This window comes from Opisthocomus hoazin, chromosome 1 (genome assembly GCF_030867145.1).
Source record: "Opisthocomus hoazin isolate bOpiHoa1 chromosome 1, bOpiHoa1.hap1, whole genome shotgun sequence".
NCBI classification, from domain to species: Eukaryota; Metazoa; Chordata; class Aves; order Opisthocomiformes; family Opisthocomidae; genus Opisthocomus; species Opisthocomus hoazin.
Window position 1 is genome coordinate 156030994 of NC_134414.1, and position 15797 is coordinate 156046790.

The following is a 15797-nucleotide window of genomic DNA, read 5'->3' on the forward strand; positions in this document are numbered from 1 at the left end:
AACTGATTTTCTCCTCTGTTTTCTCTATTCAAGCAGCCCATCACAGTATTTACATTAGAATACTCAGGTACTACCTCATTCCCTTTTTGATTTACACTGCTAGAATCCCCCTTGAATTTTCAACAGACTGAATTACTACGTGGGATATTCAAAAGACCTTCATCTTGGACAAATCTTGCCTTCACAGAAGTCACTGAATGCTTCAGAGCTCAAAGAACCATAGAAAATAAGCTGAAAGGGACTCAAGCAGGTCACTCACACAGCCTCTGCCACCGGGGAGAGCCACGTTTACCCCCCTGCTCCGTATGGATGCTGTGTGTGTGACATGTAAACAGGACCTCCAGAACGAAGACTCCACAGCCTCAAGAGGCGGTTTATGTGACACTAGAGATTTTTCCTTCCACGTAACCTGAATTTCCCCCGCTACGTGTGGTCCACTCAATTTTTCTTATCTCCAGGGGGATGGAGAACAGCTTATTACCTTCCACTCTGTGGAAAGCGTTTACATGTTTGAAGGTTTATCGCTTAGTCTTCTCTAAGACAAATGCCTACTCTCTTCCCTGCTTTAAATGGCCTTGTATGGTATTTGTGCACTCGTGAACAGACACTACTCAGCACTCTAGAAATGGCTCCTTGCTTCTTCCTCTCAGCAGCATCTTGTGTTAAAGGTCTCTCATTAAAAGGTGGAATGGAAATGCTAAACACGCTCTAGAGTCACAGATTTATTAATGAGCACTGTTATGATGATCTGTTTTCATCCTCTGCCACGGGCAAGTTTCACTGTGACTCTGCACATTGCAAGGAGCATGGCCTTCAGAAAAGGAACCTGACCGTGCTGCATCAGTACCGGCAGCCTCCTCTTGTGTGGCCCTGTCCCTGTGTGGACCAAGGTTCGGCGCAGCCCCCCGTGCTGGGTCAAACTGAGCCTGCACTGTTCTTACCCAGGATACAGGACGAGTGCGTGAAGGGTCCGTCGCTGGAGTACAGGCCGTACGTGCCCAAGTAAGGAGAAACGACTTTCTGGATCAGGGATTCCAGTTTCAAATAATCTTCAGTCACACCTTTTGACTCGTGAACCCCCTGAAAGAGAGAAAATCCCCAAGATGAGCACTGTCCCCTCCAACCACAAGCTCTCCTTGCTGACTGGGGCAAGCAGAGCGGTGGCACGCATTGTCACGAGGTTATAGAGCAGAGGTGCACCATGATGCCACGCTGGTTTGTTACTACAGCTGATTCCTCTCACTGAAGCCAAGAGCCGTGAGCCGAACTGGCGAGACTCACCACGCAGGCACTGCGCGAATGCTCTGAGAGAGGCAGTGGCCGTTTTTGGGACATTTAAATCCAGAAAGGTACATCCTGCCTAGCACAAAGGCAGTCAGGGACGATGCAGTCTGTGAAGATGAATTAAAAACACCCCTGGGCTTTTTGTTATTGCCATCTTCCACCGACTTCTGAACGACCCACCGCCCAGTGCTGCACCAGTGCCTGGTGCCACAGGGTGTCACTGCTATCCAAGCAATACCAACAGGGTAAGAAAAATGTCAAACCGACTCTCAGAAATGTTTCTTCCAGGATCTTTTCAACACGAAATATTTATAGTGAAGAGGTTTGTATCTCACTCCTCACCCCCTCCCTGGCACTTGCCATTACCCAGGCAAAAGTCACATTACAACCAGCACGGTCAGATGCACCCACAGTTCTGCCCTGAGCTGTTAACTCTGCGCTCCCACCCACAGCTGGGCGTACGAGGCTGCCGAGGTGGAGCCGCCGTCTCCGTCCCACGCACAGCTGCCGTGTGCGGCTGCTGCGCGGTCGGAGCGGAGCCCTGTGTACTGCTCTGCAGGATCCCTCTTGCCACCCGCAGTGAATTCCTATTTCAGTGTGTTGCTATGTGGCCATATGTTTGACATATCTTGTTGCAGAATTAAGATCTTAAATGTCATACTCGGCAAGAAGTTTGCTTGAATTTAGCAGGATTCCAGATTTCATAAGATGTCCCTGAACTACTGTAAAAAGAAACATGTTGGGACGAAATCTCCAGAGATCAAATGAGTGAAACTGTAAAACTCCCTTCCACGTGTGAAAGGACCCTGACGTTCAGTCTGATTCACCAGCCAGTGTCTACGGGTGAGCAGCCGCCTGCGACACGTCTGTGAATGGTTTACTTCACCTCTTGGCTGCTGCGCTGCCTGAGCGTTACCTGACAGGAGTTTATGGATGGAAAATTAATAACGGCAAACACAGAATGGACAGAATTTGGATGCCAGTTCAGTGGGTTTTAAATAATGAGTAACGATCTGTGCTATGTCCTGTAAAACTCTGGGAGAGTCACAAATACAAATACTCAGTGAATCTGAAAGCTTGCAGACACTGAGGTAATGGCACAATGAGCCCACAGATACTCAACCAGTTAAACCAGACAAAAATAACACAGGAACAATTCAGAAGACTTAGTGATGGTGCCCGTTTTATTTCAAATTCATTGTTGGCCTGTATCAGAGAAAACACTTCAAGTAACAGGAGGAAGAGTTTCAATTTGTATCACGCTGAGATCTGCTCCATGGTTTCCCCTCCTGTCTTCTGGGATTTAGCCAAGATCTTCTCAGCCCCCAGAAGAGCAAGATGCCTGCCAACCCTACTACATATTCACAACCGCATGGAGCTCAGAAGCCACCGGCAAACGCCAGCGTGTTAGGCCATGCGCTCCAGGCTACCACTCCCATTGCCTCCGGAACCTGTCTCCGAAACGTGACACATAACACTGGTGGCAAAAGCCAGTGATATTTAGCATTGCTCATGCCCAGATTTTGTGGTAAGGCTTTATTTGTCTTCTGCCATTTAAGTATTACTGATACTTGTGAAAGAGGGTAGCTAAGTATCAACCGTGGAGAACGAAACCCAGTAATTCACTAGCACGATGCTGCCCACAAAGTAACTCGTACCGCTAGCAGAACTGTGACACTGCACAAGTGACAAAAGTGTCCTTGCCCAGTGGCATCTTAACACTGTCCCATTTCCTGCTGGCCTCACATGCCTGAAAGGCTCTTTTGGTTTCCCTCTTGGCTGTGAATTATCTGTTCTGCTGTACACCCCTTCTTCCCTGATGAACACCTCAAAAGCCCGAGCTGCATCCTGCGCTGACTGCCGCTCTGGCAGAGATACAAGGCGGCTTCCAGCAGCTCTGCTGGGTTGGGGTAGGCTCCTGGGGGGACTCGACCCCAAAACTCCAGGTGCTGACACCCCTCCGTCACGGGGCCAGCGAGCAGCTGTGCTGGGCACAGATCCACCCTGTCCCCACCACTGCTGCCCTGCGGCTGCTGTGCCTGGCGAGCCCATCAGGTCCCTGCTCCCGAGAAACACCCTCTTCTCTCAAAATTCCAACTCCCTGACCACTTGCAGCAGCTTCTTCTTCAGTCTTGCCCTCAAGCTTCACTCCTGCTCTCCCAAGCGCAGTGGTAATCTCCACCCCCCTTTTCTCTTCAGCCTCTTAGTTCCCACTTTTGAAGTGAAGGGGCCACAAAATACCACCTTGTCAGTGTCAAATCTCCCAGTGTGAACACAGCCCATCATTAGTCTTACTCCTCAGCTCTGCCATCATCCATGGGATGCTTTTCAAAACACACTGAAAAGTCATACAACATCTGCTGTCCGCTGGAGCCGTGGTGACTTCTCTCCAGCGCTGCGCCCTGGCACAGACGTGCCGCATCCACCTGCGCCATCCTTCCGGTGCTGACCATCGCTCCAGGCCTTCCTGCAGGCACTGGATGGGGCAGATCCCTTAAACACTTTTCTCAGTGTGGAGCTTCTGTGAGAGCAGGAGCAGGACTCCTGAGCCCTGGCCCAGGCTGCCCAGAGGGGCTGTGGAGTCTCCTTCTCTGGAGATATTCCAGACCCACCTGGACGCGGTGCTGTGCCCCCTGCTCTGGGTGACCCTGCTTGGGCAGGGGGTTGGGTGGGTGACCCACAGAGGTCCCTGCCAACCCCGAACATTCTGTGATTCTGTAAATTCAGTGAGAAAGCACTTCTGGTGGAAGTTTAGGATGGAGCAAAGTATGGTTATAAATGCTTCGTATATCTATATGTATATATAGATAGATAGATATGCATGTATAGACATTTATCCATCTATCTACATGGATATCCATATATACTTAAAGATATATGAAGTCCTTTTTAGACCTTTTCCCAAATTTGTAAGTGAATCTGCTTATAAAGGCAAAATCATTTTTAGAATAAAGCCAACCTGGGGTTGTTACCCGTGTCACAACAGTTTCTGAAAAACTGGTAGCAGGACTTAAAAGTCAACAACAAAGTCATTAAAAAAAGTATTTTCATGTTATTTTGGCAACTCATGGTTCTTGTACTTACTGCTTGATGCATTATGAGTTTGGTATGTCACTATATAGCAATAAAGCAGAAGTCAGATCGAGCAGGCTGGCTGCTTAGCTCGCAGGAAGCTGTATCGTAATTTGGAGGAAAACAGAAAACTTGGTGCACTATCACTAAAACAGAGACTCTACCCCTATCTTTAATGCAATATTTGCTCTGCAGACATACAAAAACTTACTTTAAAAGACAACCACAACTTTTCACGAACCCAATTTTATTTTAGCAGGAGAGCTTGACGCTTCTCTGCAAGTGTGAGATGTATCTATTACATTCCTTTCAAAGGCCTTGCCTGACCCATTTCTTTCTCAATTGAGGGCCAAAATAGCTCAGTATCAAATAGCTGCAAGTAGCTTAGTACTTCTGAAATGGTGTGGCTGCTGGGTCCAGTCCTCATCTTGGTCGCACCGTTTTGAATCGCAACAAGAGTCACCTCATTATCTTTGGAAGGATTATAGTGTAATATTACAACAAAAGTCTACCAGGATTTGAGTCCTGAATATGTGAATATCATTGCAAATGGAAAAGGTCTATACTGAGCATCAAGAAGGGAGACGTATTTCTGCATATAACACAGTATCCAAGTCCCTTACTTCATTAACCTGTAATTAAATCATTTAGAAACAGAGAATTGTATAGAGTAGTTCAAAACCATCAAGAGGACCCTGTGCACTACTATTTTGGATACGTAGACCTGTAAGCTCTCCCAGAAGTGCCATATACCCTAAAAACTACAGGTTATTGAGGTAGAGACTTCACAAAGTTCCTGCCCTGTCTGCTGCACCACGTGCCCCCGGTCGCTGCACTCGCGTATGCTGCTGGAACAAAACATTCATCGTGTCTGGGAACAAAACCCCACGAGTCAGAACCAGAAGTCACTCCAGCGAGACGGGACGCACCAAACCGCCCAGGTTTCCATCCCTGTTAAATCCCTAAGTTAGCCACAAACTCCTACCGAGTTTTTACAGGGCACAAGGGCTTCTTACGAAAGCGCAGAGGAAAGAACTGATCTGTCTTTTTGCACTGCGAATAAACACATACGCTCAGAAAAACAGCTGGTGGTTTGGTAACCCCACGTAAGGCCACAGCCTCCTTTTGCAATATACAGGACTTCCCTAAGCCTCAAAGTGGTCCTAAACTGGGGGCCACTCCAGGCAGGTGTTTAAGGACTTGAAGAGACCTCCTCAAACACAAGCTTAAAACCTGCCTGAAGCTCAGGTTTATTACTTTAACCTTCTGCATGCTGTACAACAAAGATGGACTGCTTTGAAGATTTTTTAATGAACATATATGTTTTAACAAAAAATACTATTAAGCCATTATCAACATTGTGTCTGAGCACAGGCTACACGACTTGAAAAGCTACCAGAAATCTAAACGCTATTGTGGTAACATTTATGACAATTTTTCTTTAAAAAAAAAAAGTATCAAAAGTCCTTGCCTTATCTTACCATGGCAATTAAATCACCACAATCACAACTCTTCACTTCTCTGTCCTATCATACTAACTCCTAACACCCTGCTCTGCTCTTACGGGCAGTGAACAGGGCCAGGGGCCCGCAGGCGGGCAGCCCTGCCGTCGACCCAGCTCGGTGCAAGACCCAAGCCTGCCCGCAGCCTCTGTCCCTGGGCAGCCAGGTGGTCGGTGCTGCATTCTCCCCAAGGCTCTGGCTCCATCTTTACATTCATCACCACAACTGAAATCCTCTAATTTTTGGTAAAAAAAGAGACACCTAAAATATAACTGGAAAGTATCAGGGAATGCTCTGAACTGACCACAAACCCAGCTGCTCCAAGCCCAGCCCACCGAGGAGTGTTCAGGCTGTGAGCCGCAAAGGAGCCCAGGAATTAATCACCCGCCTCCCACCACTCTTCACCCGGTGTTGGCTGCTTCACTTCCCCACGCTCTGGTAAAAAACCCAGACATGAAGCAATCCCCAAAGACGGCCACAGTCATGAAAAACTGTTTAGGCTGCTGCCGATGCGGTACGTCTCATGAGGATGCAGAGCTTTAGGCTCCCCATGCTCCTGTGAGCAGACGTAGGACACCTTCTGGAAGAGACCTGTCTTGTGAAACCCTGGCACGTGGCAGAAAGGGAGCTGGTTTTGTGCCTCCTTTGCTGCTTATGCCTCTCACTCCTCATCCCAAAAACTGGACGCAAGGCTGAACATCTCCTTTTTACCTGTACTAGGGAGTAAAGAGGTGGCAAAGCCTCGCTGTTTGAGTGGCAAAAACTCGCAGCAAATCCCTACTGTTAAAAACCTGCCCAGGGAGACCAACAACAAAACAGAGCCCTGCGAGCAGAGACGGCTCCTGGGCCATGGCGCAGGCTGCAGTAGCTTCTGCCCCGCCGCCCCATGTATCACAGCCCGCTCACAAGTGCTTGCTAGCACAGCACTGAGTAGAACAAAGATGGAATTTTCTTTTCAAGTACTCCTGGTGGGCAGAGCAGCCACAAGCACAAGAATGGCATATTCCCCACTTCACCCAGATCATCCAGTCTCGAAATCTTGGGGACTGGTGGGTTACCTCGACCGAAAAATGATTTACCCTAAAAATCCTGCAATGCCTGACCCTCCTGATGGCAGGCGAGGCACCAGCCCAGAGAACAGCACATAAATCACAACAGCTGGACACCGAAGGGCTACAGCTAAAGCTGTCACGCCCTCTGGCTATCGGGCACACCTGAAGGGGATGTCTCCTGCCATTGGCCTTCTGGGCTGCGAGCGCACACTGGTGGCTCATGTCCAGCTTTTCATCCACCAGTACCCCAAAGTCCTGCTTGGCAGGGCTGCTCTCAATCCCTTCATCCCCCCCAGCCTGTACTGATAGCAGGGATTGCCCTGACCCAGGTGCAGGACCTTGCACTTGGCCTTGTTGCACCTCATGAGGCTCACAGAGGCCCACCTCTCCAGCTTGCCCAGGTCCCTCTGGATGGCGTCTCGTCCTCTGGCATGTCAACTGCACCACTCACTTGGTGTCATCTGCAAACTTGCCGAGGGTGCACTCGATCTTGCTGTCTATGTCATCGATGAAGATATTACACAGCACCAATCCCAGTACGGACCCCTGAGGGACACCACTTGTCAGCGGCGTCCATTTGGACATCGAGCTGTTGTCCACTACCCTCCGGCTGTCAACTTTCAACCAGTTCCTCATCCACCGAACAGCCCACCCATGAATTCCTTATCTGCCCAATTTAGACAGAAGGATGTTGTGGGGGCCGTGTTGAAGGCTTTACAGAAGTCCAGACAGACGACATGCATAGCTCTTCCCTTGTCTACTTATGCAGTCACTCCATCATAGAAAGCCACTAGGTTGGTCAGGCAGGACTTGCCCATGGTGAAGTGACGCTGGCTGTCTCGAATCACCTCCCTGCCCTCCATGTGCCTGAGCATAGCTTCTAGGAGGATCTGTTCCATGATCTTCCCAGGCACAGAGCTGAGGCTGACAGGTCGGTAGTTCCCAGGGTCCTCCTTCCTACCCTTTTTAAAAATGGGCACAATGCTTTCCTTCTTCCAGTCACCAGGGACTTCACCTGCCTGCCATGACCTTTAAATATTGTGGAGAGTGGCTTGGCAACTACATCAGCCAATTCCCTCAGGAATCTGGGATGCATCTCATCAGGTCCCATAGACTCATACATGTTCAGGTTCCTCAGGTGGTCATGGGCAAAAAAAAGGAAACAGGGCACTCTTAGTGTGGGTCTTGTAGAATACGCTGGTGCTTCTGGCAAACGGTCAGGTACAAACTTGCTGCATGGGACTTCACAGTAGCCCTTAAGCATAAACAATCTGTGCTAGAAATTACTTCACCAACGAGATGAAGATGGTCAATAACTGACAGGATAACTAGTTTCCAGAAATACAGAACCAGCCTAACTACTGAGTCCTCCGAACAGGGGAAAGGATGGATTTCCTTGGTACTCTCACTAAGTGCTTTCTTTGTGTAGTTGCAGCTTTCCTATTTAAGAGGTGAACGAGTGCAATGCTGAACCCTTCTGCTGTCCGACACAGAAGGACAAGACTGTTGGCAACAACTATTCAGACTAACTCTGAATGTTAATTGCATTTAAGTGGAACTATGCTGACTGACATCAGCTGGCAGTCCAGCCCAAGCCAGCAAAGGTGAAAACAGGTAAGACATGGAGAGAATGACGATTTTTTTTCCACTTAAATCGATGAAATTCTGATGTTCACAGAATGGCTGGAGTTGGACGGGACCTCTGGAGTCACCTGGTCCAACTCCCTGCTCAAGGAGGGGCACCTAGAGCCAGTTGCCCAGGGCTGTGTCCGGATGGCTTCTGAATGTCTCCAAGGAGGGAGCCTCCACCACCTCACTGGGCAACTTGTGCCAGTGCTCAGTCACCCTCACAGTAAAACAGCGTTTCCTTATGTTCAGACAGATCCTGCTGTGTTTCAGTTTGTGCCCGTTGCTTCTGGTCCTGTCACTGAGCACCACCGAGAAGAGCTTAGCTTCATCTTCTTGACATTCCCCCTTCAGGTATTTATTGATAAGATCTCCCGAGCCTTCTCTTCTCCAGGCTGAACAGTCCCAGCTCTCTCTGCCTTTCCTCACATGAGAGATGCTCCTGTCCCTATAGCATATTCATGGTCCTTTATTGGACTCTCTCCAGGATGTCCATGTCTCTCCTGTACTGAGGAGCCCAGAACTGGACACAGCACTCCAGGTGTGGCCTCACAAGTGCGAAGTAGAGGGGAAAGATCACCTCCCTCAACCTGCTGACAATACTTTATCTAATGCAGCCCAGGAAATCATCAGCCTTCTTTGCAGCAAGGTCACATTGCTGGCTCATGTTCTTCTACTAGCTTCAATGGGTCTCAGCATTTCTGGAGGACTCTCCATCTGAGAGCTTCAAGTCCCTTAAAAACATTGAGTTAAACTCTGGGAGCTCACTGAGAGGGACTACAAGATCAATTGATCCATTCTGAAGAGACATCTGGGTAAAAAGAAATGCCCTGCATCAAACTAACTGGGAGTCGAAAGGGGTCAGGGACTGGGAGTTTAATCTTCCTGCTCCTGCTTCTAGCCCATGTGTCTTTGCTTGCCAGGATAGAAAATTTCAGGTATTTCCTCCTGGGATTCCCTGACAATTCATGCCACTTTCATCCCAAGCAGACAACTCGGACATTTTTTAGCTTGTAGGAAACAGATTCAAAACAGGATGAAAACTGCTTCAAGCAGGGACTAAATCTGGCTTTGTCCAAGCCTGTGTTGACTAAGCTGAACCTGATCCACTTCAACCATGTGTGCCCTCTTCCCCGTGGGGCTTCCTCTGCAGCAGTCCTAAGGCAGAACGAGAAAATGTGCCTGGGCTGGGGGCAAATGGAGGCCACACCTTTGCCAATCGGAATAAGCTGGAAGAAAGCAGTTTCCCCTCTCAGAGGGATATCTCAGCCCGGTGGAGGGGGCCAAGAATTTATAATGGACTCATTTTCAGTAAACCTCTAGAATATGCTATGTGTGTTTGCAAACAGGTGTATCTCATGGCAGGAGGAAATGTGAAAAGTAGGATTTGTACATCAAATTCTCAATTGCTTTAAGCCAGAATAACCCCTATTAGGTTAATAATTTTATACTGGTTTACAACCTCTGGAGGCTGTGCCCATTCCTAGGCACTGGTATCCCTTCTGCATCTGCTGGACAGATGCAGCCACACAATTCATGGCTGTATCATTATGAGCCCCCAGCAGTGTTCCCTCACATTATTTTCCCTCACTTTATTTTATCCTAAGCCCCTGGCATACTGGTAAAGCCTAGAGTAGTTGAAGAGTTAAATCATGCCTTGTCTCATCTCTGCCTCTTGTTTTTCTCATAGCAACAGCATTCATGGGAGGAAGAGGCAGACGGGCTTGCATTGCTGTACTGACAGAAGTCAGCACTTCAGATCCCTACGACTGCCTCAGAAATAAAGATCTTGTCATATCCACTTTAATCTCCAGCAAGTGCCAAGTTATGTCAATGTCAGCATGAGAAGCTGCTCTGTCTCTTATTCCTTTCATTGGTGGCACTGAGACACAGACAAAAGATAAGGGAGACAAAACACCCAGACGTGGTTTCTGTTCAGCTGGGGAGATTTTTTCAGATGGCTCGGCTGCAGAAAGAGAGCAAGAGGATTTTTCTTTCCACAAACGATCAAGCACTAAAAACAGGCAAGTCTTCCCCTGATCCACAGAAATCCAATGTATTACTTTTCTTTAAACTGTCATTAAACATTTTATATGAGACTGCAAGAAACAAGGCAGAAGATGGAGACTGAAGATAAGTAAAAGATATGAAATGATTAGAAGTACCGAAGTTACTCTGAGGTTTTGAATACAGTGCTTAGGATCCTGCAAAAGCTGAACAGCCAGTTTACTAACAAAGATCTACCAAAAATAATTGTATGCATTTCTGCCTTTCATAGTTTAGGGCTAGAGGTTGTCTGATTCCCAGCTAAGTGACTCCCCTGGGCACAGGCGAGAGCTGCAATCATCTCAAGTCAAATCAGCTAATGTGACTTTGAGACAAACCACCAAATTAATCCATGCAGAGGTGAGCGTCTCTGAAGAGCTATTTATGGAGTAAATTTAAGCTGGAGTTAGTTTATCTGCATTTACAAATGCTTTGGCACTGCCACGTTACACTCACGGGCAAACACACATGTGCATGCAAGCAGATCACCCTGCGTATTACCAGATAATTAGATGTGATGTTTAATGTCCGAGAGAATACAGCTTCCCATTTCTTTCTAGGCTCCCTCCTGAAGTTCTTGCTGATCTGTACACATTAAGCTCATCTAACCTTGGTGGGGAATCGATGACTTTGAGCATTCAAAAGTCTTTTACCTAGCCTTGGCTCTGAGTGTTTTCTCATTTAACATTTATTACAAGAAAACCCATCTTGCACTTATTTTCAGGTGGATGCTCAAACAGAAAAAAGGATGGCAGAGCCCTCCCTCAGTGCATCCAGGCTCTTTTGAAGAGACATCCAAGAAATGCTTTTGAAGAGCTGCAAACATTAACTTGACTGCTGTTACCTACTTGTGAGGATTTCTGATACTGCCTTTCACAGCCACACTCCCCTTTTAACTCACTAATGAGCATTCCTCCCTCAGCATCCTCCATGCTGCTTCATCCTTTGCAGGTGACTGAATCTACGCCACACATTTTCTTCTTTCTGAAATCCACTTGAATAGACTGAGCAGACGTGTCAGCTGGGCCTTCTGCATTTTTAAAATTCTTGCTGTTTCTGGTAGTGAGACAATTTTCACCACCACCAGCTCATCCCTGCGAGTCAGAAAGCAGCAGAGCACCCCCAGATCACCCACCCAGCCTGGCCTCAGAAGGCGCGTGGGTCAGACACCCGCCGTGGGCAGCCACTCCGGACCGCGGCCTGCCCTCGGCCTGCCGCCTGTGCCGGCAGCGAGCAGCCCACCAGGACACCTGGGAACCGGGCAGCGCACCCTGGCCAGGAGCTTTGTGCTTATGCTCTTGCACAAGGAGGTCGAAATTCCATCAGTCCCGGAACACAGAAGGTGCCCGGCAGCCTGGGCCCGTGGGAGCCCTCCCGGCTTACAGCAAAAGCTTTGCTGAAAGCAACACGTTTCTACAGAACAATTCAATTTCATTAAAAAAGTCTCAGTTCAAAATACCTGGAAAATAACTGGCTGGATCTAGAGTGGAAACCCGCCCTCAGCAACCCAATGTGTAGAGGATAAAAGGGAAACAAAACAACACAAGCACACAGAAGCTGAGTTTCCAGGCAGAGCGCGCTCCCCAGACGCAAGCAGCACACGGATTAGGTACGTGAGGCTCTGACGGGACGGGCTGCCCTTCCCTCCTCCGTCCCCAGCACCCCGCAGGGACACGCACACTGACCACTCCACGCTCTGGCAGAATTCGGCAGCATGCGGCAGCTCCCGCAACAACCGTGGCAGATCTGCACGTAATGGAAACCTGCGTGGCTGGAACCAGCAGGCGCCCTGGCCTACCTCTGGCAGATATCACCCTACTACTGAAACCAGTCTTGCTTTCTTTCCCCCTCAAAGCTAGCTGATGCTTTCATTTAATTTGCAAAGTATCACACAGCCAGCTCCACAGAGCAAACCTTCTCCTTGCTGCTGTTTTAAATGTTAACAAGAATGCTACATATATAACCACATTCTAGAGCTTTTCAGACAGAACTGCTGCCCAGCTCCTCCTCTACTCACAACGCAAGGGCTCTAGCAGAGCTGCATTAGCTTCACACCACCTAAAGATCTGTCCTCATGTGATTCAGACATTCTGAGAAACCGTGGAAATACCCCACTGCTGCTTCCAAGGTTTTGTTCTCTTCAGCTAAACAAGGAAACCACAAGAAAGGCTTAGGAGTGATACAGGAGGAATGAAGTTTGTTTGTTTTTTTTTCTTGGAGCCCAAAAGGCAACCTACAACCAGAGGACAAGGACCACACTGCCCTTAGTCTCTAGAAGACATCTGGACCACCAAGGCCGACATTACTGGTCACCAAATCACTTCCAGTATGTTTGTCTTCTTGCATTCTCTGTTTGTCTGTCCAGACACATCCACCATCTCTGGCATTAGGCTGCATGATCTTTAGTGGAGAGACCATATGTTCATCGTGTTTACACAGTGTCCAGTGCGTGAAGGCTCTTGTCTACCCACGCCAGCAAAAAAGGAGGCTTGGAGACACACGGCAGCCAGGAAGAAGCAGCTGACAGCTCTGAGCTGCTCAAGGAGAAGAAATTTAATTGGTTTTATGCGAGAGGCACTCTGAGTGCAACAGCTGTATTCTGCAGAATGCATCTCTGCAGACTTCAGCCACGCTAAACAACGGCTTCTCCTCTTGCCAGCATCTGCTTGCTTGCAGCATACTTGTTTCTGCTTTGCATTCGGATCAAAGAGCACTAAAGAGCAGCCCCCTGCCTAGTAACTTCAAACTGGAGGCCTCTGGATCCATTCTGAAGGGCACACGGGTTGGGAGCAGCTCCCTCCCCTCCTCGTGCCCCTGGCTTGCCCTGCCGCAGCTTCCACCCTCCTTCTGCTGGATGGTCGCTTCTCAGCAAGGCCACAGCGTACTGGGGATGCTCAGCGTACTGGGGACGCTCTACGTACTGGGGACGCTCAGCGTATTGGGGATGCTCAGCGTACTGGGGACGCTCTACGTACTGGGGACACAGCCTACTGGGGACGCTCGGCGTACTGGGGACGCTGAACATACTGGGGATGCTCAAGGTACTGGGGACGCTCAGCGTATTGGGGACGCTCAGCGTACTGGGGACACTCAGCGTATTGGGGATGCTCAAGGTACTGGGGATGCTCAGCGTACTGGGGACGCTCAGCATACTGGGGATGCTCAAGGTACTGGGGATGCTCAGCGTACTGGGGACGCTCAGCATACTGGGGACGCTCAGCGTATTGGGGATGCTCAAGGTACTGGGGACGCTCAGCGTACTGGGGACGCTCAGTGTACTGGGGACACTCAGTGTACTGGGGACGCTCAGCGTACTGGGGATGCTCAGCGTACTGGGGACGCTCAGCGTACTGGGCACGCTCAGCGTACTGGGCACGCTCAGCGTACTGGGGACGCTCAGCGTACTGGGGACGCTCAGCGCAACGGTCCGCACGCCCGACTCGCAGGCACAGCCCGTCACATCGTTGCCACCTTGCGCTGCAGACGTTTTGCTGCAACCACCTGGTAGCTCACTGCAAACAACCAAAGTCTCCCAACAGGTAACAGTTTAAATCGAAGAACGTAATCTGAGTCCTGCTCTGTCACTTGGTTAACTGTTTACCTTTTAATTGCCTGTAATAATCGGGTAGTGGCAAGTTAATGAATTTCACGGTACATGTCACATATCACCGTGCCACACAGTGGCTTCTTCTCCGCAGCTGCAGCACAGCTAAGGGTAAGGCTGTGAAATTACTGATAGCAGACAGTTAACCCTGTCCATGCCAGCAAGATGTTGGGAGAAGAAGCTGTGCTACCAGCAAGCACCAGTGCTCAAAATCCAGCGTGCTGCAGCATCATGCAGCCCCGCAACGGCGGCAGGTATGACTTGGGGAGCAAGGGAACGGGCACACGGGCTGCCTCTGAAACCTCCCGGTGGAAAGCTGCTCTGCTAGCGCTGTGTGCCCAGCCGGGAAGCTTCAGGCAGTGAGCAGGCAGGGGCACGGTGGCACCTGTGCAGGGGGCTGCCCAGGCTGCTCCGCACCCAGCTGCGGCTCAGGACAGATCCGACCGCAAACTGGTGAGCACCCGTCTCCAAAAGCCATGGGGAAGCCCACGCGTGCAACACCACAGAACAGCCCTGCCCAGTCTTTCTGTTGGAAACGTGACTTTTGCCGTTTTTCTCGTGAGCGGGGCCAAACGAATCCCAGCGGGGCAGAACAGGAGGTGCAGCACCAGTGACCCCACCACGGCATCGGCTGACCTTGCTGCCTGCACACACAGCTCAGTCACGGACAGCCAACAGTCCCCCGCTTCGCGCCGGGTGCCACCGCTGCCGCAGCTGGCAAACACCAGCCCTGCGGTGCCCGCGGCACTGGGATGGCTCCCAGGTCTGGGGTCAGCCGTAACGGCTGGGGAGTGACTGCCACCTCTGGGGGATCCCCCCGCAGAGCCGGGGGCAATTCAGCAGCCGCCATTCCCCAGGGGCTTCGTCTGCCTGGGGACATCCAGGAAAATGAAATAATATTCACTAAATTCAGAACAGAAAGCTGTTTAGATAAATCGTGCTTAGGCCTCCGATGTAAATTGAAGTGTCGTTAATTCAACTCGTCTTCCTTCCTAGCCCTTTAATTCTCAGAATGAGTGTCCATACAGAGTCTTAATGAGGTTTAGCTAATCTTCTTTAAAAGGTAGCTTAGATTAACTTTCTTACGTTCCCCCCTGCAGACAACCCCTGAATTACAGCATTAAAGCACCCTGCCTCACAGGATTCCTGCACCGTGGGGAACATTTCCTCCTCAGAGTTTTTCAACAGACAGAATTTCTGTGCTATCTTTCATGCTAGTTTTAGCCTACTGGCCCAAACGGGTCCGCAAAAAACATTTGTACGAACTAATGCAATTAATTAAACCTTCTCCCTCTTACTTGATAAAATTATAGGGTCTGCAGGGACATTCTAGTTCAAGCTAAGAATGATTCTACTGATTTAGCTCTGCTTTGTTAAGAATGAAGGATTTGCCTGCTAACAAACTTGTATTGGTTTGAACAGCCCAGTTTCAGTAACGGCGGCAAACTCCAGGAGACAGACAGATATTAAGGACAACGTGGTTTAGCTGAGGTTCAACACGTACTTAACCAGCCTGAGCTGAAACAACTCCCAGTTAGGTTGCCCAAGTAAATTCCTGTGGCTAAGGCAGTCTCAGGTGCCACTCGCAGCAGCTGCGCCGTAACCCCACGC

The 15797-nt window shown here is 49.4% G+C and overlaps 1 protein-coding gene across 17 annotated transcripts in view; it reads right to left on the reverse strand.

Annotated features, from left to right (window-relative positions):
• Positions 1-15797, reverse strand: part of PRR5 (proline rich 5) — an 88352-nt gene that overhangs the window by 3040 nt on the left and 69515 nt on the right. For all 17 annotated transcript variants that reach the window (XM_075443042.1, XM_075443026.1, XM_075443009.1 and 14 more), the window contains one exon: positions 942-1080. In XM_075443042.1, coding sequence (XP_075299157.1) covers positions 942-1080 — 139 coding nt within the window. The remainder of the gene's footprint in view (positions 1-941; positions 1081-15797) is intronic.